Source organism: Mobula birostris, chromosome 3 (assembly GCF_030028105.1).
Source record: "Mobula birostris isolate sMobBir1 chromosome 3, sMobBir1.hap1, whole genome shotgun sequence".
Taxonomy (NCBI): domain Eukaryota; kingdom Metazoa; phylum Chordata; class Chondrichthyes; order Myliobatiformes; family Myliobatidae; genus Mobula; species Mobula birostris.
The window spans coordinates 1,839,747-1,864,768 of NC_092372.1; the positions used below are offsets into that span (position 1 = coordinate 1,839,747).

At 48.2% G+C, this 25,022-nt stretch overlaps 1 protein-coding gene across 1 annotated transcript in view; it reads right to left on the reverse strand.

Annotated features, from left to right (window-relative positions):
• LOC140194834 (uncharacterized) overlaps positions 1-25,022 on the reverse strand; it is a 52,784-nt gene that overhangs the window by 13,210 nt on the left and 14,552 nt on the right. The window contains 6 exon segments of the mRNA XM_072252109.1: positions 2,808-2,924; positions 3,315-4,430; positions 4,732-4,868; positions 5,672-5,764; positions 6,093-6,276; positions 6,670-6,851. Coding sequence (XP_072108210.1) covers positions 2,808-2,924; positions 3,315-4,430; positions 4,732-4,868; positions 5,672-5,764; positions 6,093-6,276; positions 6,670-6,851 — 1,829 coding nt within the window.

Below are 25,022 nucleotides of genomic sequence, written 5' to 3' on the forward strand. Positions count from 1 at the left end.
GGTCAACATTTCAGCTGGGATTATTTTAGTCTCCATAGTGACCTCTGATAAAAAACACTCAACTCAATTTGCAGGAACAACACCTTGCCTTCTAACTGGCCACAGTTCAGGCACTCAGGCGCAATATCTGTAGTTGTACCCTGGAGAGCATTCTGACAGGCTGCATCACTGTCTGGTTTGGGGGCTGGGTGGTGGCTACTGCACAGGGCCGAAAGAAGCTGCAGAGATTTGTAAATTTAGTCGGCTCCATTTTTGGTACTAGCCGACAAACAGCCCGGGACATCTTCAGGGAGCGGTGTCTCACAAAGGCAGCGTCCATTATTGAGGACCTCCAGCACCCAGGGCATGTCCTTGTCTCTGTGTTGCCATTGGGTAGGAGGTACAGAAACCTGAAGGCACACACTCAGCGATTCAGAGACAGCTTCTTCCCCTCTGAATGGACATTGAACTCTTGGACCCTACCTCGCATTTATAATATATAGTATTTCTGTTTTCTGCACAAGTTTAATTTTTTCAATATACGGATACTGTTATTATTATTTTGTTTTGTTTGTTTTCTTCTGTATAATGTATTGCATTGAATTGCTGCTGCTAAATTAACAAATTTCACGTCGGATGCCGGTGACTATAAACCTGATTCTGATTCTGAAATCAAATTCTCTGCAAAGCACAGAAAAAAAAGACTATCAAACTCCAAGTGTTCACAGAGAAAAATATCATACAGTGGACGAGCATCCATAGCAACGAAACAGTCATCACTGTTGTTTCAGTTCAGCGCAGGGACGAGTAAACCTGAGAGGGGTTCAGGAGAGCGAGAGAGGGACGAGACACACTAAGCTGTGTCGGATGACGGAGAGTGGGAACTGTATAGCGGAGAAAGGGTTTGTCGGAGATGGCGTGGGCGGAGGGGAGAATGGGGTGTCGGAAACGGGGGTTGTTTAGCGGGGTGGCAGGGTGCGACAGACACGCTGAAGTGTGTAGTGCGTGACGGAGGCTCCGAACTGTAAACTGTAGAGAGGAGTTCACAGCGACGTTGCGGCGTAGGGGAGGTTCGGGTGACGGAGAAGGGGAGGGTTGTGGAGGATATGGGAAGTGGTAGAAATGGTGGGGAGGGGCGAAGGAATGTCCGTCTCTCACCGAATCGCCTCTCCCTCGCTGCTGAAGAGGTCGATATCAGATACACACACAAGTGCTTCCATCCGGAAGTGTTTGTCTTTCTTTGTGGTGACCTGCTGCTGATCGCATTGAAGGGAAACGACACAGTGAACGATTCCCTAGTTCCCCTCGTCTGGAGAGAGTGAGGACTCCACACACTTCCCAACACTTCCGCTTCGCTCTGCTTCCACCCACCCACTTCCCAACGAACCTTTGAACCTTTTCGGAACAGTGGCACGGGTTTCCCGCGTACATTGATTATTTCAAGGGGACTGTCCTTTTGCTGTAGGGGAGTCCTTGTGTTATTGGGAGAATTATTTTCCTCGCGCTGCCGCTTTTCCGTTCCTCCGATAGTGTCTTTCTATTCCTTTGCCTAACCTCTTGTTTCCGTCTCTACGTGGGAATCTGTCATTCCCCCGCTCCCGTGCTGAGTCGTTATCCCCGCTCACCGTGACAAAGTCTGCCATTTTTCCACACTTGTCTCAAGTCCTGCCAGTGACCACGGTAACACTACCTGCCTTTCACCCTGCACTCCTCAATTCCCCGCTATGCAGAAATCTTCCGTGTCTAAAATACACGCTGCTTTCGTTACGCCCGTGTGCCTGCTCGTTAATGCAATGATCGAATCAGCCAGTCATGCGACAGCACCTCAGCACATTAACGTTGTGCAGACATGAGCAAGAGGTTCAGTTCTTGTTGAGACCAAATGTCAGACAAGGGAAGAAATGTGATTGAACTGACGTTGAGCATGGGATAATTATTACTGCCAGACGGAATGGTTTGAGAATTTCCCAAGCGATAAATCTTCTGGGATTTTCATGCACACCAGTGAATCAAATAACCACACGTTGCCATAGCGGCGTGCAGTAGAGCATCTCCTAACGCGCAACAGGTCGAACCTTGTAGTGGATAGGCTGGAGCGGCAAAAGGCCGCAAAGGCTTCCACTCCTGTACCTGACAACCTGGCCACTGAGTGGGGATTTACTGAAGTAGCCTCAACTACAGAGGAGTCAACAGCTTCTCTACCTCATGGGAAATGCACTTCCTCCTCATCTCCGTTCTAAATCTACTTCCCGAATCTTGAGGCTGTGCCCCCCAAGTGTAGCCTCATCTACCTGTTAGACGAGCGTGGCGGCGGACGAACCCGAGTGCAGAACACGGGCGCGGGTTCAGAGTCGGGAGGCGTTGTTGCCGTAGCTAGCATGGAATCGGTTTCGCTTTACCCGAAGTCTTGGGTTTGGAGAGAATCCAGGAGCGATGCTGGACTTAGAACCAACGGTCATAAGAACCATGAAACGAGGTTACTCACACCGGAGTCAACCAACGAACTGGCAGCTCCTTGTTGTGATCACAGGATCTTTATCTTGCATCTCCTGACGGAAAGCATGTGTGTGTAGTTAGTGGAACCTGGGAATGATTGGAAATTTAACGAGGGGATTGAGGTGCAATTCCTGAGGTAAATAGCACGGTGCGTGATTTCCAGAAGGGACCATGACAGTACCCCCCACCTCAACAGGAGCCTCCAGGCTTGTCTGGATGGTCCCGATGAAAATCCTGGATGAGGGAAGGGTTTAGGATGAAGGAGAGGGGTCCCAGGAACGCTCTTCTGGACCGTACCCTTCCCAGTCTTCCAGGTATTGGAAACCCCTGACCCGACGGCGCACATCCAGTAATCGTCGGACGGTGTATGCCGGATGGTTCTCGATGATACGGGCAGGTGGGGGAGTCTCAGCCGGGGGACACAAGGGGCTGACGGAAACTGGCTTTAACTGAGACACATGAAAAGTCGGGTGGATGCGCATAGATCTTGGCAGTTTAGGCGGACTGCTGCGGGATTGATAACGCTTTCGACCTTGAATGATCCCAGGAAGCGAGGGGCGAATTTCCTATGCTCGTTCTTGAGCGGGATGTCCTTGGATGAAAGCCCCACCATCTACCCCGGTTGGTACACCGGCGCCGGAGTCCGGTGTCGGTTGGCCGTCTTTTTATTGAGACTCGCTGATCTGTATAGGGCCGTGCGTGTCTCCTCCCAAACCTTAAGGCACCGATCGATATGGTCCTGAACCGACGGCAACGCAATCTCATCTTCTTGCGGGGAACGGCGGGGGCTGGTACCCCAGGGAGCACTCGAATGGAGACCTTCCAATGGCAGAGCTCACCGGAGAGTTGCGGGCGTACTCAACCCATGGGAGGTGGTCGCTCCAGGTCGACGGGTCTTTTGCCGGTACACAACGTAGCGTCTCTTCCAGGTCTTGGTTGACCCGTTTCGTCTGCCCGTTCGTCTGGGCGTGGAAGCCGGATGACAGGCTGACCGATGCACCCAAGGCTTGACAGAATGCCTTGCATACCTGCGAGACGAACTGGGGACCTCGATCGGAGACAATGTCCGCCGGGATTCCGTGGAGGCGGAAGACGTGGCGGACGAGAAGATCTGCGGTTTCATGAGAGGAAGGGAGTTTCGGGAGCGCTACGAAGTGCACCGCCTTGGAGAACCAGTCTACCACGGTGAGTACGGTGGTGTTTCCATGTGACAGGGGTAGACCGGTGACGACGTCTAGGGCGATGTGCGACCAGGGACAGGTAGAGGACGAAGTAAACCCGCAAGTGGCCGATGAGAGGCTTTTTCCCGGATCAGATGGAACATGCCGAGACATAGGAACGGGTATCCGCCTACATGGACGGCCACAAAAGTGTTTTTTCAGGAGCGCCAGGGTCCGATCACTCCCGGGGTGGCAGGCGAACCAAGGAGTGTGCCCCCATTGGAGAAACTGGGACCTGACGGAATCGGGCACGTACAGGCGATCGCCGGGTCCATTGCCCGGGTCGGGGTCGTCCCGCTGGGTTTTCTTTACTTTGGACTCGATCTCCCAAGTGAGGGTGGCAACCACGCAGGATGGTGGGAGGATAGTCCCTGGTCTGGAAGAGTCCGCTTTGGAATCGTATTGGCGGGAGAGCGCGTCCGGCTTCCCGTTCTTGGACCCTGAACGGTATGTGAGGGAAAACTTGAACCGTCCAAAATACAATGCCCAACCCGCTTGGCGGGAGTTCAAACGTTTGGCGGTCTGAATATACTCCCAGTTTTTATGATCAGTCCACACCACAAACGGTTGTTCTGCCCCCTCCAGCCTGTGCCTCCATTCTTCCAGTGCTAATTTGACCGCCAGAACTTCCCGATTCCCCACGTCGTAATTCCCCTCGGCGGGGGACAGTCGGCGAGTAGAAGGCGCAGGGGTGAAGCTTTTCGTCCGAAATTGATCGTTGGGACAGGTCCGCTCCTACCCCGGAGTCAGAGGCGTCTACCTCGTCAGTGAATTGACGGGCTGGGTCCGGATGGACCAGGATGGGAGCTGTGGTGAAACCCCTCTTCAGGTCGGTGAATACCGAGTCCGCTTCGGAGTCCCAACGAACAGGTGTGGTAGGCAAGGAAAGCCAGGTAAGGAGGGTCGCCACTCGACTGTAGTGTCTGATTAATCGGCGGTAGAAGTTTGCAAAGCCCAGTTATCATTGAAGTTGTTTGCGGGTCGTGGGCCTAGGCCATTCTTCCACTGCCCGGATCGTCTCGGGGTCTGCTCTCACCTGCCCGTTCAATGATATAACCCAGGAAGCTGACCGATGGAACGTGGAACTCGCATTTCTCCGCCTTAGCAAATAACTAGTTTTCCCACAGTCTCTGGATGACTTGACGGACATGGTGAACGTGTGCTTGGGGGCTGCTAGAAAATATCAGGATGTCGTCAAGGTAAACTAATACGAATCGATTGATAAAATCCTTCACTACGTCATTGATTAGAGCTTGAAAAACGGCGGGAGCATTGGTGAGGCCAAACGGCATGACCAAATATTCGAAGTGGCCCAGAGGTGTATTAAAGGCCGTCTTCCATTCGTCCCCTCCCTCACCCTGACTAGATGGTAGGCGTTACGAAGGTCCAGCTTTGAGAAGATGGTGGCTCTATGCAGTGGTTCAAAAGCCGAACTAATGAGGGGTAGAGGGTACTTGTTCTTAACTGTTTTACTGTTTACACCTCTGTAATCAATACAAGGGCGAAGCGACCCGTCCTTCTTTTCTGCAAAAAAGAAACCGGCGCCTACCGTGGAGGAAGAAGGCCTGAAGATAATGCCCGCCGTGAGAGACTCGCTTATGTATTTCTCCATTGCCTCCCTCTCCGGTCGGGATCGGTTAAAAAGGCGACTGGTGGGTAGCGGGGCCCGGGGAGAAGGTCGATGGCACAATTATATGGGCGGTGCGGAGACAGGGAAAGGGCACGTTGTTTACTGAATACTTGTCCCAGGTCATGGTACTCTGTGGGGACTCGGGACAAGTCGCGGGATTCCGGGACAGGCGGGGTCGCGGTAGCTTCTCTGGGAGATGGGGCCGACCGCAGACAGTTGGCATGGCAAGACGGGCTCCATTTGGCTATCCTCCCGGTAGACCAGTCGATGTGGGGATTGTGTTGGGTCAGCCATGTCTACCTAGAACCGCAGGGGCTTGAGGTGAATGAATGAGAGTGAATCTTACCTCCTCCCGATGGTTGCCGGATAGGATCAAGGTCAGGGGCGGCGTACAGTGGGTCACCCGAGCCAGCAGTTTTCCGCCCAATGGCCCGGGCCTCTAGGGGGGTAGTTAGCGGCTCGCAAGGTATTCCAGCCTAGGAAGCTATGTCTTCGTCCAGCAGATTGCCCTCGGCACTGGAATCCAACAAAGCCGACAGTGACGGGGACTGCTGTTGATAATTCACGGTAGCCGGGATCTGCATCCGGGTTTGCGGAACAGAAGGGAGTGTCGTCTGACTCACCAGAACAGCAGGAGCGGGAGCTCTGCGAGGGACAGAGGGGAAAGAGGTTAGTGCTGGTAGAAGATGGTAAGGCAGGACATGGGCTGACCCGAGGAGCGGGGCGACTGTTTTTTTTTTCCCTCAGACGCTCTCGCAGTCTATTACCTAGCCTGGTGGCTATAGAGATCAGAGAGTCCAGGCTGTCCGTGTCATCCCTCGCTGCCAGTTCATCTTTTACCTTCTCTGAGAGACCCTGTCGGAACACCTCCCATAGGGCGTCATCATTCCACCCTGAGTCAGCCACTAAGGTTCGAAACTCGATGGAATACTTCGCTACGCTTAGCGAACCCTGACAAAGAGTCAGCAAGCGCCTTGTGGCGTCCTTACTGCGAATGGGCTGTTCGAAGACCTTTCTCATTTCGGAGATGAAGGAGGGGAAGGAGGAACAAACCCCTGGTCGGTTATTCCATATCGCGGTGGCCTATGCAACCCCTAACAGCCCCATGGTGTACGCCATATTCGATCTATCTGAAGTGTATGTACGTGGCTGTAGCTCAAAGACCGAGGAGCATTGTAATAAGAAGGGCCGGCACCTCCCTAGGTCACCAGCGTAGGGTTCCGGTTCGGATACATACGGCTCTCGAGAGGATTGAGTTGCAGATCCCAGGGATGCAGCCATCCCTGGCTGTGCGGTTTGGGCAGTCGGTGTTCTTAGAGGGGACGGAGTAAGGGAAGCGGATACCCGGTCCACTTTTTCACCGACCTTCCTCACATTCGTGGATAGTGTCCGAAGATTTTCCGTGACCTCTCTGAGCAGCTGGTCGTGGGCTCTCAGTAGGTCGCCCTGGCTGGTGAGGGCCTGTTGCACAGCGTCCGTGTCCGCTGGGCTTATTCTTGGCCAGTTCGTTCTGTGCAAGGACGTGGCTGTGGGGGGAACCCAATGCTTGACACAGGCACGGAGGCAGGATCGAGAGGCGTTAGCACAGTCGCGAGCGTGGAATAGGTATTCAGCAGAGTCTTTGCATGGAGATAAGGTTCACGCAGAGAATCCAGGAAAATGATGCGGAACTTAGAACTGACAGTCCTAAAGAACCATGAAACGAGGTTACTCATACAAGAGTCGATCAACGAACCGACAGCTCCTTGTTGTGATTACAGGGTTTTTAATCCTGCATTTACTGATGGAAGGCAGGTGTGTGTAATTAGTGGAAATGGGAATGATGGGACATTAGACGAGGGGATTGAGGACAAATTACTGAGGTAATAGCAAGGTGGGGAATTGCCAGACGGGACCATGATAATCCCTGGTCTGCTTTCATTTTCCAATGTTGAAAATCATTTTCCGATGTTCTACAGATTCAGGATCAGTTCCTGTTGAGTAGAGGGTGGCTAATGTTGTCCCACTTTACAAGACAGGAGGGAGAGAGAAAACAGGGAATTATAGACCGGTTAGCCTGACGTCAGTGGTGGGAAAGATGCTGGAGTCAATTATAAAAGATGAAATTACGACACATTTGGGTAGAAGTGACAAGATAGGTCAGAGTGAGCATGGATTTACGAAGGGGAAATCGTGCTTGACTAATCTCTGGAATTTTTTTTTGAGGATGTAACTATGAAAATGGACAAGGGAGAGCCAGTAGATGTAGTGTACCTGGACTTTCAGAAAGCCTTTGATAAAGTCCCAGATAGGAGATTAGTCGGCATAATTAGGGCACATGGTATTTGGGCCAGAGTACCGACATGGATTGAAAATTGGCTGGCTGACAGAAAACAAAGTGTAGCGATTAACGGGTGCCTTTCGGAATGGCAGGCGGTGACCAGTGGGGTACTGCATGGTTCAGTGCTGGGACCGCAGCTATTTACAATATACATTAATGATTTAGATGAAGGGATTAAAAGTAATATTAGCAAACTTGCAGATGACACAAAGCTGGGTGGCAGTGTGAAATATGAGGAGGATGTTATGAGAATGCAGGGTGACTTGGACAGGCTGGGTGAGTGGGCGGATGCATAGCAGATGCAGTTTAATGCGGATAAATGTGAGGTTATCCACTTTGCTGGTAAGAACAGGAAGGGAGATAATTATCTGAATGGAGCCAAGTTAGGAAAAGGTGAAGTACAACGAGATCTAGGTGTCCTTGTATATCAGTCACTGAAAGCAAGCATGCAGGTACAACAGGCAGTGAAGAAAGCTAATGGCATGCTGGTCTTCATGACAAGGGGAATTAAGTATAGGAGCAAAGAGGTCCTTCTGCAACTGTACTGGGCCCTGGTGAGACCACACCTGGAGTATTGTGTGCAGTTTTGGTCTCCAAATTTGAGGAAGGACATTCTTGGTATTGAGGGAGTGCAGCGTAGGTTCACAAGGTTAATTCCCGGGATGGCGAGACTGTCATATGTCGAAAGATTGGAGCGACTGGGCTTGTATACACTGGAATTTAGAAGCCTGAGAGGGGATCTTATTGAAACATATAAGATTATTAAGGGATTGGACATGCTGGAGGCAGGAAGCTGATGGGTGAGTCCAGAACCAGAGGCCACAGTTTAAGAATAAGGGGTAGGCCATTTAGAACGGAGTTGAGGAAAAACTTTTTCACTCAGCGAGTGGTGGATATATGGAATGCTCTGCCCAGAAGGCTGTGGAGGCCAAGTCTCCGGATGCTTTCAAGAAAGAGATGGATAGAGCTCTTAAAGAATCAAAGGTTATCGGGATAAGGCAGGAACCGGATACTGATTGTGGATGATCAGCCATGATCACAGTGAATGGCAGTGCTGGCTCGAAGGGCCGAATGGCCTACTCCTGCACCTATTGTCTTCTTGAATAATGGAACAACATGAGCTTCTCCAGTCCTCCAGGACCTCGCCTGTGGCTCTTCAGGACACAAAGATACTGTTCAAGGCCCCAGCAATCCTTTCACTTACCCCTCAATTACCTGGGATATATCCCATCAGGCACTGGGAACCTGTCCAAATTTTGCAATTTAAGATACCCAGCGCTACTTCCTCCTGTGCTTCAAATGCCTGAGTATATTCATACTCTTGGCACTGACCTCCACATCCTCCACGTCCTTGTATTTGGTAAATATTGATGTAAAGTACTGGTTATGGACCTTGCCCACATCCTTCACACTCAAACAAATGCTCCCCAACTCCTGACCCTCCCATTTCATCCTTTTGTGGTCACACCCTCTCCCTTGTTATCCTCTGGCCCCTGATGTATATATAGAATGCCTTGGGGTACACGTTAATCCTACATAACAAGGACATTTCATGGCCACTCCTCATTTTCCTAAATTGCTTTCTAGCTTCGCTATAAGCCTCAAACACCCAGCTTTATTTTAGCTTTCTAACCTTTACCTACTTTGCCTTTAATTCTAGACTACATTCATGACCTCCCTCGACATCCACGATTCTCTACCTTGCCATCCTTGTTCTTCCTTCCGAGTGGAACACACCTGTCCTCTCCTCTGCGTAGTTAGACTTTAAACACTTTTCGCATGTCGGGTGTGGACTTGCCCAAAAACAGCTGTTCCCATTTAACTCTCGCTACTTCCTGCACGATGCTCTCGTAATTTAATCTGCTCCACGTTAATACTCTTCCACAAGTTCCATGCCTATGCTTATCTATAGCTATCTTAAAACTTAAGGAATTGTGGTGACTGTTCGCTCTGAGAGACCGGTCGGCTGGCCAGGTTTATTACCCAACGCCAGATCCAGTGCAGCTTCTGCTCTTGTTGGACAATATACATATTAATTTGAGAAATCCCCCGTCTAAACCACCTTCACGAACAAAGTTTCAGCATACATTCATTTGTTTGTTATGATATAGGTGATCATGGTCTTTCAATTACCATGATTGTTCGGCTATTTTTTTTTCACAGAAGTGTTTTTCTATTGCATTCTCCCAGACAGTGTCTTTGCAGGACCGCTGACTCCAGCCATTGTCAATACTCTTCAGAGATTGTCTGCCTGCTCTCGGTGGCCACATAAGCAGAACTTGTGGCATTAATCGGCTGCTCATACGTCCATCCACCAGCTGCTCCTATGGCGTCACGTGACCCTGGTTTGCTGGGTTGGGGGTTGGTGGTGTTGTGCGAGTGCTGCATCTCGCCCTCCGGTGACCTGCAGGCTAGCGGTGGGAAGAAGCGCTTTATGCTTCCTTTGGTAAAGACATTTCTTGTAAAGTTCTGTCAAGTCAGCTCTCAACCTCCTTTGCTCCAAAGAAAAGGTACAGAATATCTTATTCAGGCAGCAACATAGTAAACATCCGTTCACCCTCGATAAAGTTTCCAAATCCTTTCTGTAATGAGGCGCTCAGGACTGAACACAATATTCCAAGCGTGGTCTAATCAGGATTTTACAGTTACAACAGTACCTCGCGGCACTTCAACTCAAGCACCTGACTAATGAAAGCAACACCCAATACTATCCCTTAACCAACATATCAGCTTGCAAAGACACTTCGAGGGATCTTTCAATATCATCCCTCTCTTCTACTACACCGCTAACAATCCTTCCATTAATACTGCATTCTTCCTCCAAAATTGTTCTTCCAAGGTGAATCACTTCTCAGTTTTCCGGGTTGAACTCCATCTGCCACATCTCAGCGCTGCTCTGCATCCTGTCAGTGTCCCCTTGTAACTTACGACAATATTAAAGACTATCCACAACTATAACAATCTCCATATTCTCTGCCCACTTACTAATTCCACATTTCTACTTCCTCATTCAGATCATTTATAGACATCACAAAAAGCAGGGTGTCCCAGAACAGATCTCTGCAGAACACCACTGGCAACTAGCCTCCAGGGAGAAAACACGCCAAGCATAATTATCATTTGCTTTCACTGGCCAAAAGCTAATTCTGAGTCGAGCAGCTAACATTCCCAGAAGACCATGCCTAATGCTTTCTGAAGGACACAACCACAGTAAACCTTATCAAATATCATACTAAATGTCACCATGAGTACAATATCTAACTCTATTTCTATCATGTGATTTGTCAGATCGCAGAATTCAACTAGGCTCGGAAGCATGACTTGCCGCTCACAAAGCCATGCTGACCTTACCTAATGAAGGTATACTTCTCCAAATTCTTGAAAATCTTGTCTCTATCAATCTTCTCCAACAGTTTTCCCACCACTGAATTAAGATTCGCCGGACTATAATTTCCCAAGTTGTACCCATTCCGTTTCTGAACAAAGGAATACTATTTTCCACACTCCTATACTCTGATACTCCTTTTTGTGGCCAGTGATAACACAAAGATCATCGCCATAGCAGCGGCAATCTCTTCCCTCGCTGCACGCACTAACCGGATGTTTTTCATAATTTTCAACACATTCTCTCTTTGCACCTCGACGAGATCCAGCACATCAGCCCATTTAACACTCCCACAAACAGCAAGATCCCTCTACGTGGTGGATACTAAATTAAAATCTCATTGAGCACCTGCCACACCTCCCTGATTCCAGGCGCATTTCTCTTCTTCTATCCTGGACCCGATCTCTCTCTCACCCTCACTTTCCCCATCCGCCATACTCACGCTGACCTTCATTCTCCCCTCAGCAGAAACCTCAGCCTAATCCTTACACTCAATCTCGCCCTTCCCCAAACTCATCCTCACCTTTACATCAAGAGCATTTAGTACGTAGGTGGGAAACTTGCAGGTTCTACACGCTAGATAGTGTTCTTTGTGTTAAGGAATGTTGATGTTGCGATGCAGTGGTCTGATTTATTTAAAATGAATTTATGTATTTTAAAGCAACTGCAGAAGATTGGGGTCTAATATAAATTAGACTCTCGTGTTTTCTTTTTAAATACGTTAAAGGTACAAATGATCGTCCCTACAGCAGGAGTGGTTAAATACAATATTAAATCTGCTTTGTTCACATCTGAATTTGAGTGTTTTGAGGAACCGATGGACTAGACTTCAGTTGAAAAGCCGCTCCCTGTTCTAACAAATGTGCTCGGACACGCAGCTGTTAAAACACAGACCCTGAGCTCCGAGTCTCGCTGAACAACAACCCTCACCTGCCATATCAATGGGTCATCTGTCCTCCTTCTTCCTTTATTTCCAGTCACCAGGAAAGCTTTCGGCCTCAAACATCGACTGGTCACTTCTATGCATAGATGCTGACTGATCCACTGAATTCTTGCAGTATTTTGTGTATTGCCATGGTTACAACATATCCCCGAGAGGGCTCGTGTGGGACTGTGATCGCGGGCAGTTAAAAGACACGAGTTTAAAACATCATCGTTGTCAGAATACGCTTCGGAAATTCAGCTGAGAATAAGTCAACTGCAGATATTTACTTGGTATTTTTATCTCCAAGCAACCCATTTCTGTGCTTTGGCCAAGTGATCAATAAGTAATCAACTCTGTTGAAGGGTCTGCACTGCGCAGGCGCGTGACGTAGCACGCCAAGGTATAAAAGCAGACCACCATATACAGCGGATATCGTTGTAGCGGCCATCGTCGGAGTGGACTGAGTCAGAGTGTGATGGCTTTGGCTCAACAGGCTTCGGCGAGAACAGGCAGAGACCAGGGTAGGTTCTGGTAAGTTTTTTGTTCAGATTGTTTAGAGTAGAGAGAATACTCCTCTAGCAGGATGTGGGATGTCAGGGAGCCCTCCGGTGTCCCTGACAACGACACCTGCAAGAAGTACATCCAGCTGCAGCTCCTGACAAATCGCGTGAGGGAACTGGAGCAGGAGCTGGATGACCTGCGGATCATTCGGGAGAATGAGGAGATTATAGATAGTAGCTACAGGGAGGTAGTTACACCAAAGGAGCAGAGGACGGGAAATTGGTCCCTGTCAGGCGAGGGATGAGGAAAGCGCAGGCAGAGCAGGGTTCCCCTGTGGCCATTCCCCTCAACAACAAGTATACCGCATTGGATACTGTTGGGGGGGATGACTTACCTGGGTCAAGCTGCAGTAGCTGGATCTCTGGCACTGAGTCTGGCTCTGCAATGCAGGAGGGAGGGGGGAGAAAGAGGAGAGCGGTAGTGATAGGGGACTCAGTAGTTAGAGGTGCAGATAGAAGGTTCTGTGGTCGTGACAGAGAATCCAGGATGGTTTGTTGCCTCCCGGGTGCCAGGGTCAAGGATGTCTCTGATCGATTGCATGACATTCTGAAGTGGGAGGGTGATCAGCTAGATGTCGTGGTGCACATTGGTACCAATGACATAGCAAGGAAGAGTGAGGAGGTCCTGGAGAGTGAGTATAGAGAGCTTGGTAGGAAGTTGAAAAGCAGGACCTCGAGGGTGGTAATCTCAGGATTGCTACCTGTGCTACGTGCCAGTGAGGGTAGGAATAGGATGCTCTGGAGGATGAACAAGTGGCTGAGGAACTGGTGTAGGGGGCAGGGTTTCAGATTTCAGGATAAATGGGACCTCTTCTGGGGTAGGTGGGACCTGTACAAGAGAGACGGGTTACACTTGAACTACAGGGGGACCAATATCCTTTCAGGGAGGTTTGTTAGTGCTATTGGGGAGGCTTTAAACTAGATTTTCAGAGGGGTGGGAACCAGAGTGCCAGAGCTGACAGTGTGGCTGGGGTGAAAATAAATGATGTTAAAAGTTCAAGCAAATCCGCTAATAGAAAGATTGTGAGTGGTGGTAAAAATCTTCTGAGAAGTATATATTTCAATGCTAGGAGTATTGCGGGGAAGCTGGATGAGTTGAGGGCGTCGATTGACACGTGGAATTATGACGTTATAGCAATTAGTGAAACTTGGCTACAGGAGGGGCAGGACTGGCAGCTTAATATTACCAGGGTTCCAATGTTTCAGATGTGATTGAGACAGAGGAATGAAAGGTAGGGGAGTAGCATTGCTTGTTAGGGAAAATATTAAAGCAGTGCTCGGGCAGGACAGAATAGAGGGCTTGTCTACTGAGTCCTTATGGGTGGAGCTGAGAAACAGGAAAGGTATGGCCACATTAGTGGGATTGTATTACAGACCACTCAATAGTCAACGAGAATTGGAAGAGCAAATCTGCAGAGAGATAGCAGGCAACTGCAGGAAACATAAAGTTGTGGTGGTAGGGGATTTTAATTTTCCATATATTGATTGGGACTCCCATACTGTTAGGGGTCTAGATGGTTTAGAGTTTGTAAAATGTGTTCAGGAACGTTTTCTAAATCAATATATAGAGGGACCAACTAGAGGGGATGCAATATTGGATCTCCTGTTAGGAAACGAGTTAGGACAAGTCACGGAAGTCTGTGTAGGGGAGCACTTTGGTTCCAGTGATCATAACACCATTAGTTTCAACTTGATCATGGACAAGGATAGATCTGGTCCTAGGGTTGAGGTTCTTAACTGGAAGAAGGCCAAATTTGAAGAAATGAGAAAGGATCTAAAAAGCGTGGATTGGGACAGGTTGTTCTCTGGCAAGGATGTGATCCGTCGGTGGGAAGTCTTCAAAGGGGAAATTTTCAGAGTGCAGAATTTGTATGTTCCCGTCAGCATTAAAGGCAAAGTGAATAGGAATAAGGAACCTTGGTTCTCAAGGAATATTGCAACTCTGATAAAGAAGAGGTAGTTGTATGACATGTAGAGGAAGCAGGGAGTAAATAAGGCGCTTGAGGAGTATAAGAAGTGCAAGAAAATACTTAAGAAAGAAATCAGGATGGCTAAAAGAAAACATGAAGTTGTCTTGGCAGTCAAAGTGAAGGATAATCCAAAGAGCTTTTACAAGTATATTAAGAGCAAAAGGATTGTAAGGCATCAAATTGGTCCTCTTGAAGATCAGAATGGTCGGCTATGTGCGGAACCAAAGAAAATGGGGGAGATCTTAAATAGGTTTTTTGCGTCTGTATTTACCTAGGAAACTGGCATGAAGTCTATGGAATTAAGGGAAACAAGTAGTGAGATCATGGAAACTGTACAGATCGAAAAGGAGGAGGTCCTTGCCGTCTTGAGGAAAGTTAAAGTGGATAAATCCCCGGGACCTGACAGGGTGTTCCCTCGGACCTTGAAGGAGACTAGTGTTGAAAATGCAGGGGCCCTGGCAGAAATATTTAAAATGTCGCTGCCTACAGGTGAAGTGCCGGAGGATTGGAGAGTGGCTCATGTTGATCCGTTGTTTAAAAAAGGATCGAAAAGTAATCCGGGAAATTATAGGCCGGTAAGTTTAATGTCGGTAGTAGGTAAGTTATTGGAGGGAGTACTAAGAGACAGAATCTACAAGCATTTGGATAGACAGGGACTTATTAGGGAGAGTCAACATGGTTTTGTGCGTGGTAGGTCATGCTTGACCAATCTATTGGAGTTTTTCGAGGAGGTTACGAGGAAAGTGGATGAAGGGAAGGCAGTGGATATTGTCTACATGGACTTCAGCAAGGTCCCGCATGGGAGGTTAGTTAGGAAAATTCAGTCGCTAGGTATACATGGAGAGGTGGTAAATTGGATTAGACACTGGCTCAATGGAAGAAGCCAAAGAGTGGTAGTGGAGAATTGCTTTTCCGAGTGGAGGCCTGTGACTAGTGGTGTGCCACAGGGATCAGTGCTGGGTCCATTGTTATTTGTCATCTATATCAATGATCTGGATGATAATGTGGTAAATTGGATCAGCAAATTTGCTGATGATACAAAGATTGGAGGTGTAGTAGACAGTGAGGAAGGTTTTCAGAGCCTGCAGAGGGACTTGGACCAACTGGAAAAATGGGCTGAAAAATGGCAGATGGAGTTTAATACAGACAAGTGTGACGTATTGCACATTGGAAGGACAAACCAAGGTAGAACATACAGGGTTAATGGTTAGGCATTGAGGAGTGCAGTGGAACAGAGGGATCTGGGAATACAGGTACAAAATTCCCTAAATGTAGCGTCACAGGTAGATAGGGTCGTAAAGAGAGCTTTTAGTACATTGGCCTTTATTAATCAAAGTATTGAGTATAAGAGCTGGAATGTTATGATGAGGTTGTATAAGGCATTGGTGAGGCCGAAACTGGAGTATTGTGTTCAGTTTTGGTCACCAAATTACAGGAAGGATATAAATAAGGTTGAAAGAGTGCAGAGAAGGTTTACAAGGATGTTGCCGGAACTTGAGAATCTCATTTACAGAGAAAGGTTGAATAGATTAGGACTTTATTCCCTGGAGCATAGAAGAATGAGGGGAGATTTGATAGAGGTATATAAAATTATGATGGGTATCGATAGAGTGAAGGCAAGCAGGCTTTTTCCACTGAGGCAAGGGGAGAAAAAAAACAGAGGACATGGGTTAAGGGTGAGGAGGGAAAAGTTTAAAGGGAACATTAGCGGGGTCTTCTTCACACAGAGAGTGGTGGGAGTATGGAATGAGCTGCCAGACGAGGTGGTAAATGCGGGTTCTTTTTTAACATTTAAGAATAAATTGGACAGATACATGGATGGGAGGTGTATGGAGGGATATGGTCCGTGTGCAGGTCAGTGGGACTAGGCAGAAAATGGTTCGGCACAGCCAAGAGAAGGGCCAAAAGGCCTGTTTCTGTGCTGTAGTTTCTATGGTTTCTGTTTTAAAACTCTTTTGGCGGTAATGATGTTTGTGTTCCAACAGTTTCCTGTTTACACAGTTGGGATTTTCCATATATTATGCCAAGATGAAGAACAGTTCTGCAGAGAGGGCTGTGTTTCAAAGCAAAAGCGGTATAGCCAATGCCTGCTAGGTTTTCCATATGTCTAATTTCAGATTGTGTGCGGATCCAGGAGTGCCCCTATTAACTGTTTGAAGAGAGACAGAGAGAGACTTTTATCAATAATGGTTTGTTTGGAAAGGAGAGAGAAACAGAGTTATTTACCATTGATATGTTGCTTTTGAAAAGAGAGAGAGAGAGAGAGACGAAGATTAACAGTTGGACTGTCACTTTCAGGCATCGGAAGTAACTTTGGATTTCTACTGAGTTTGGAGTTGGAGACAGCACCGAGCAGCTCGGAAGTTGCTATGGTGACCAAAGGCAGATTGTTGATATTTCTTCAAGGACTTGTTGCCTGCTTGTGCACTCCTTTGCAGACAAAAGAGGGAGGGACTCTTTGACTGACAGGTGATGCTCAGCCTGGTGAAATAAATGAGAGGTCAGATGATACAGACCTCAGACACATGATCTGGACACTGAATGAGCATTGTTGTGCCCGCAGAGAAAGTGGGTTTTGGAGGATCAATCAGGCAGATCGATCCAAATTGCTATTCCAGTTTGAGGAGAAGGGGTTGACTGGTGGGGAGTTGTCTGTGTGTCCACCCTCGCCTGGGTGATAGCTCCACCACAGGAAAACCGGTCCCCCTGGTTAAAGTCACAGTCAGTGACTTGTAAAGGATTTCGGAGGACGACGAGAAGATCGACAGTATCAGCTCACCTGTAGACTCAACTCTCTCTCTCTCTCTCTCTCTCTCTCTCTCCATCACTACTCAACTAAACACCACGAATTGAACTGAACTGAACTTTACTCAACATAGTAAGACTGTATCTTTTTACCCCTAGACTTAAAGAAGCTTCGTTTTCATACATATATATATATTCCACACTTACTTTTATATATAATCATTGTTAATCTGTTTGATTTATCTACATTTATATTACTGTATTGCGTAGTTACTAATAAATATTAGTAGCTTATAGCGATACGAGACTCCAAAGTGTTTTCTATTTCTGCTGGTTCTTTATCCCCGTCACGGGGTACGTGACAAGATGAATACATCTAGGTATATTCTGGGTCGATTGTGAGTGTTTGTACTCTCTCGCAATGGCCACCTGAAGCAAACTTTTCGGTTCCATTCGCGAGCCAGATGACTGATGAAGGTGCGGGTGAAGAGCTGTACGGAGCTGCACAGCGCATGGTGATTGGGATCGTTCTGTGCAAAGGGGGTAGGTGGGCAGGGATGGCAGATAGAGAGGAGATACGAAGCAGACAGATCGGAAAGGGAAAAAGGGGAGAGAGAAGGGGAATCGAGGTGGGGAAAGTGCAGGGGAGTGAGATGTTTGAGAGAGATGAATGGGGGTGTGGGGAGAGGGGTTAAGGGGGAAGACGGGTCGTATGTTGAGGAAAGGGGGAGAGAGAAGTTGGGGGGTCTGACGGGGCGAGCTGGGGCGAGAGAGGGGAGAAGGGTGTGGGGAAAAGGGACATAGAGAGTGGGTGGAGGAGAGGGGTGAGGGGGAATGAAGGAGTGGGAGGAGTGGCATGAGACAGATGAGGAGGTGGGGGAATGAGAGGGGTGAGAGGTTTAGCAGAGAGAATATGGAAGGGAAGAAAAAGGGAGGAGAGAGGCGAGAGAAAAGCAAGGGGAGAGAGGATGTACAGATGAGAGAGGGGTGATGAGCAAGATTATCTCGAAAGCACTGTTCGGATTGTCTCAGTTCAGAATGCCGCAGACCGGTTTATACAATAAAATTAAAAATAATAATACTAAAGCCACAGATGATCGGATGTTGAGGTAAATTAAACTACTGGAAACTCACAAACTCTGATGGCAATTGTAACAAGTTAACCTTCAGACTGCAGACACTGGGGAACTTTGTTTCTATATCATCTTGCTTTGATAGTTTTGCTTCTGTAACAGCAATATTTAAATACACTATTAAATTAGCTTTGTTCGCAGTTGTATGTGAGGGCGGATTGTCCAAAACTTGGTTTGCTTGTTTTCAGCCGTGAAGCCGCTCCCCGCTCTGTGGAATGCCTGCGTGTCGGAATCCGCCCTGTGGGCAACCAGCAGTTTGCACACAGAAAATCGCACTGTGAGTCTCACAGAACAACAACCTCGGCCCGTTTTAAACTCAGCAGGCCAGGCAGCATCTGTAGGAAGAGGTGCAGTCGACGTTTCAGGTCGAGACCCTTCGTCAGGACTAACTGAAGGAAGAGTGAGTAAGGGATTTGAAAGTTGGAGGGGGAGGGGGAGGGGGGGATCCAAAATGATAGGAGAAGACAGGAGGGGGAGGGATAGAGCCAAGAGCTGGACAGGTGATAGGCAAAAGGGGATACGAGAAGATCATGGGACAGGAGGTCCGGGAAGAAAGACAATGGGGGAGGGGGGACCCAGAGGATGGGCAAGAGGTATATTCAGAGGGACAGAGGGAGAAAAAGGAGAGTGAGAGAAAGAATGTGTGCATAAAAATGAGTAACAGATGGGATACGAGGGGGAGGTGGGGCATTAGCGGAAATTAGAGAAGTCGATGTTCATGCCATCAGGTTGGAGGCTACCCAGACGGAATATAAGGTGTTGTTCCTCCAACCTGAGAGTGGCTTCATCTTTACAATAGAGGAGGCCGTGGATGGACATGTCAGAATGGGAATGGGATGTGGAATTAAAATGTGTGGCCACTGGGAGATCCTGCTTTCTCTGGCGGACAGAGCGTAGATGTTCAGCAAAGCGGTCTCCCAGTCTGCGTCGGGTCTTGCCAATATATAAAAGGCCACATCGGGAGCACCGAACGCAGTATATCACCCCAGTCGACTCACAGGTGAAGTGTTGCCTCACCTGGAAGGACTGTTTGCGGCCCTGAATGGTGGTAAGGGAGGAAGTGTAGCACTTGTTCCGCTTACACGGATAAGTGCCAGGAGGGAGATCAGTGGGGAGGGATGGGGGGGACGAATGGACAACGGAGTTGTGTAGGGAGCGATCCCTGCGGAATGCAGAGAGGGGGGGGGAGGGAAAGATGTGCTTAGTGGTGGGATCCCGTTGGAGGTGGCGGAAGTTACGGAGAATAATATGTTGGACCCGGAGGCTGGTGGGGTGGTAGGTGAGGACCAGGGGAACCCTATTCCTAGTGGGGTGGCGAGAGGATGGAGTGAGAGCAGATGTCGGTCTGAGCGCGTCCCTTCTCTATCACCTGCCTATCCTCCCTCTTGCACTGTCTCCAAGCTTTTTCTATTCGTGAGTCAACCGCCCCTTCCTCTGTCCCTTCAGTTTGGTTCCCACCCCCCAGCAATTCTAGTCTAAACTCTCCCCGATAGCCTTAGTAAACATCCCCGCCAGGATATTGGTCCCCCTGGGATTCAGGTGCAGCCATATAGGACCCTGGTCAGACCCCACTTGGAGTACTGTGCTCAGTTCTGGTCGCCTCACTACAAGAAGGATGTGGAAGCCATAGGAAGGGTGCAGAGGAGATTTACAAGGATGTTGCCTGGATTGGGGAGCATGCCTTATGAAAACAGGTTGAGTGAATTCGGCCTTTTCTCCTCGGAGCGACGAAGGATGAGAGGTGACCTGATAGAGGTGTATAAAATGATGAGAGGCATTGATCGTGTGGATAGTCAGAGGTTTTTTCCCAGGGCTGAAATAGTTGCCACAAGAGGGCACAGGTTTATGGTGCTGTAGAGTAGGTGCAGAGGAGATATCAGAGGTAAGTTTTTTACTCAGAGAGTGGTGAGTGCGTGGAATGGGCTGCCGGCAACGGTGATGGAAGCGCATACAGTAGGGTCCTTTAAGAGACTTTTGGATAGATACATAAGCCGAGTAATTTCTAAGGTAAGGACATATTCGGCACATCTTTGCAGGGGTTCGCTGCTTAAAACTCTCCTCAGCCCCTTCCTTTCTCCCTTTCCGCTTGCAAACTCCCGATATGCCAACAGATCCGAACCCACTGTAAGGACATTTATATCTCACACGAGACTGAACAAATCCGTGTCGTTCTCTGATACAGAGGTCACTGACACCCCACCGCCATCCCAATCTGCACTAACAACCCATGACGGTGACAGTTCTTCCCAGACGCTGGGGCTTTGTAACAAACACAATGTTAAAAGCAAGATTAATCAGTAATTATAAAAGAAAATACCGGCGGAACTCAGAAGGCCGGGCAGCATCTATGGAAAAGAGTCAACAGTCGACGTTTCCAGTTGAACCCTCCTTCAGGACCGAGAAGGAAGGGGGGAAATATATGAATAAAAACGGGGCGGGTGGGGAAGGGGTAACTATGGTTCACATTGTCAGGCTGTTGAGTTTACCAGGAGACAAAGACTGCAGGGACGAGAGGTTTCCTGTTGACTAATACACTGTGTGTGGACCCCGCTGGCAATTCTGGTGTTGTGAACCAAGTCGAGACAAACACCCCGCTGTCCACTCCACCAACAACACGGCACAGCCGGACACATAACAGGGGACTTGACATCTCACAACACTGGATTCAGTGATGAAACCCGTCATTAATGTTGTCCCACTGAAATTATAAGAAACGTCCATAAAGGAAAAAAAGTCCAATTTTTCTATTTTCTATTTATGATTTATAATTTAAATGTTTAATATTTACTAATTTTAACTATTTTTAATATTTAATATTTGTAATCCAGAGACTGTGAAGCGCAGAATCAAATATCGCTGTGATGATTGTACGTTCTAGTACCATTTCTTTGGCAACAATAAAGTATGAAGTAAAGTAAGGGTCCTTTTAAGGGGCGGACAGGATGTTTGTCCCGGTGGGGACAGGAGGGGCTCATCTGTGGAAATGTCTGAGCCCACGGTGGTGGCGAGCAGAGGGATTCACCACATTGGGGACCAAACACCGGCAGACTGTTGCCCTGCAAGCGGGGCCAATGGTCCGGGCAAAGTGACAATTATTTGTGCTTTGTTGAGATTGTACCTGGAACATGGCGTAAAATCCCGCTCCCCACACTAACACGGGTTATACAGACCGAGGAGCAAACTGCCGGAGGAACTCAGTGGGTCGGGCAGCATCTGTGGAGGGAAATGGACCGTCAACATTTCCGGCCGAGACCCTCCCTCGGGACTGAGAGTGGACGGGAAATAGTCAGAGAAAAGAGGTGAGGGGTGGGGATGGGGCAAGAGCTGGGGTTTGAGAGGTGGATCCAGGGCAGGGGGAGGTAGGAAGGTGGAAATAGTGACGGAGGTGGGAGGTGAGTGGTTGGGGCAACACGGGGCTGCAGAAGACGGAAATTAATTCTATAGAGGATTAACAAAGAGGTTAGAGAGTATTTGTTATAGAGAGTGCAATGAAGATTCACCATACTGATCCCTGGAGTGGTGGGGTCATCATATGAAGAAAGATCAAATGCAATAACCCTTTCATTTAGAGAATCGAGGACTGAGAGGTGAGCACATTGAAATGCACAACATCATTACCAGTCGAACCAGGGATCCCAGTCTCTGAAAAAGGGGGTGGACTGTCCGGGACTGAGATGAGGGGAAATGTCTCCACTCCAAGGGTGGGGAATATCTGTAAATCCCCACCACAGAGGGCGGTGAAGACTCAATAATCGTCTTCACATAAAACAGAGGCCGGCAGATGTGTGGAGACCGAAGGGATTGAGGGAATGAGGATCGGACAGAAACATGTGGCTGAGATGGGAGAGCAACCGCCATCTTGTTGATTGTTAGAGGGGCTGAATGGCCACAGATAGAAAACAGCAGAGAGATCGAACAGACCTGCAAGGTAATCCCTCAATACACAGAGGTAGTGAGTACCTGGAATAAGCTGTTCAGTGTTTGCATTGTTGGTTATCTACCTCGAGTTCAGTATTCTCACCGTGTTTGGAAATTCCCACTCACTGTCGTCTGTCTGTGAGCAACTGGAAATTAAAGAAACGCTCAAGCTGCTGGAGACCTGAAATCAAATCAGAAATTGTTTGAAGCCATTCTGACACAGGGTGTTGGGGCTGAAGCATTAACTTTGTTCCTCTCCACAGATATTCTTTATCTGTTGAGTTTTTTTTTATAACATTTCGTTGGAATGATTTCGGTCTCCTGGGGAATGGACTTGTGTAGGCCGCACAATCTAATTCATTCTCTTACAGCACAGAAACAGGGCTTTCGGCCCATCTAGTCTGTGCTATTTTCTGCCTGGACCCATCCACATGCACCCAGACTCTAGATGTCAATATCTCTCTCATCCATATACCCAAACAAACTTCTCTTCAATGCTGCAATTGAACCTGCATCCACATTCGCATCACCTTCCGAGTGAAGTAAAAATCACAATAGACACGGTTTACGGATCAGAATACTCCTGCGTACCAACTTCCAGAGAGAATATGCAAACACGAAGAAATCTGCAGATGCTGGAAACTCAAGCAACACAAATAATGTTGGTGAAAGCATCAGGCCAGGCAGCATCTATAGGAAGAGGTACAGTCAACGTTTCAGGCCGAGACCCTTCATCAGGTGTTTCCAGAGAGAATACGCTCACTCTACCACCACCCTCTGCCTTCTGTGGTCAAGTCATTTCGGTGTCCACAAAGCCAAGTCCCCCTGGATCTATGCTTCCTGACACCATGACATGGCCAAATTTGGGAAACATTATCAAAATTCTTACTAAAATCCAGTTGGCACTTCTGCATGAATTTCAATAAATACTCCCGAATACCTTAAGTGCAGTGAATGGTGAAAAGATAAGTGCAGGATATATGAAAAGGTGAAAAAGACTGAAAAAATGAAGTTCCATTGTGACAAAGAAATTGAAATTCCATGTGTGTGTGTGGGTGTGTGTGTGTGTGTGTGTGTGTACCTGTGTGTGTGGGGGGGGGAGTGTGTGTGTCTGTGTGTGTGTGGGGGGGGGAGTGTGTGTGTGTCTGTGTGTGGGGGGGAGTGTGTGTGTGTCTGTGTGTGTGTGTCTGTGTGTGTGTGGGTGTATGTGTGTGTGGGGGGGAGTGTGTGTGTGTGTGGGTGTATGTGTGCATGTGTGTGTATCTGTGTGTATGTGTATGTGTGTGTGTGCGTGTGAGAGAGAGAGGGAGAAGGGGGAGAGTGTGTGTGTGTGTGTGTGTGTGTGTGTTATATCCTGTGAATGTTGTGAATGTGTGTATTTTTGTGAGGGAGAAATAAACAGAAAAGTAGATGGAAGATAGGAAAACAGGTAGATGGAAAGAAGCACAGACAGACAGAGATATTTCCCCATCGCAGGAACATTTATTGCTGTAACATGAGGGAATTAAAGAGATCGGCATAGACATTGTAGACCTCACTACGCACATCGATGCTGTGAAACTCCATGGACAAGGTGGAGCTAACTGCCCGCTTGCATGAGCAGAATATGTTAATTACGGAGTGTCATCATGTCATTGAACCTGCATCCACATTGTCATTGCGGGGTGATTGTGGTAGGTCAGGACAAGAGGAACTTAGATGACAAGAGGAGATTAGGTGAGCGCGGATGGGCTGTATCCATTTTAAAAGGGATGCCACAAACAAACATATCACTACCTCCCATCCCCATCACTCCGCAGGGATCGCTCCCAGCATGATTCCCTTTTTCATCTGTCCCTCACCACTGATCTTCCTCCCGGCACTTTTCCTTGCAAGTGGCCAAAGTACGACAGCTGTCCATTCAGCTCCTCCCTCACCACTAGTCAGGGCCCCAGTCATTTCTCCCAGGGGAGGCACTACTTCAGCTGCCAAACTGCTGTGGTCGTCTATTGTGTCTGGTCCACCGATGCAGGCTTCTCTACATTGGTGCGACCCGTGATGAATTGGGTTTGATTTCATAGAGCATCACCGCTCCATCCATGACAAGCCGAGCTTGTCCAAACATTTTAATTCTGATTCCCATTCGCTTTCTGACATTTTCGGTCCATTTATTCCTCTTGTGCCACAGTGAAGCTACACTCAAGATGGAGGAACTACAACTTATTTTCCATCTAGGTAGCCTCCAACCTGATGTCATGAATGTCGGTAAAAAAAAAATCCATCCCCTTCCCTTTTTCTTCTATTCACCACTCTGGCCCCATGCCTATTCTCACCCACCTATTACCTCACACGGCGTCTCAACCTGCTTCCATTTTCCCTGTAGTCCACTGTCCCCTCTTACCAGATTGCTTTCTCTCCAGCCCCTTGCGTTTCTTACTCAGCTGGTTTCATCTATCACTTTTCCCCTCCCCACCACATTGTACTCTGGCATCTTCCCCCTAACTTTCCAGAACTGAAGAAAGGTCTCGGCCCAATACGTCAACTGTGGATTCATTTCATAAATGCTGCCCAGACTGCTGAGTTCCTCCAGCAATTTGTCTGTGTTGCTTTGGGTTTCCAGCATCTGCAGAATTCCTCCTCTTGAGTCCAACACGACCCTAATTTTCCTAATCACCTGCATGACAATCCCCCATGACTACTGTAACATTGCCCTTTTGGCACGCATTTTCTATCTCCCATTGTAATTTGTGGCTCACATACTT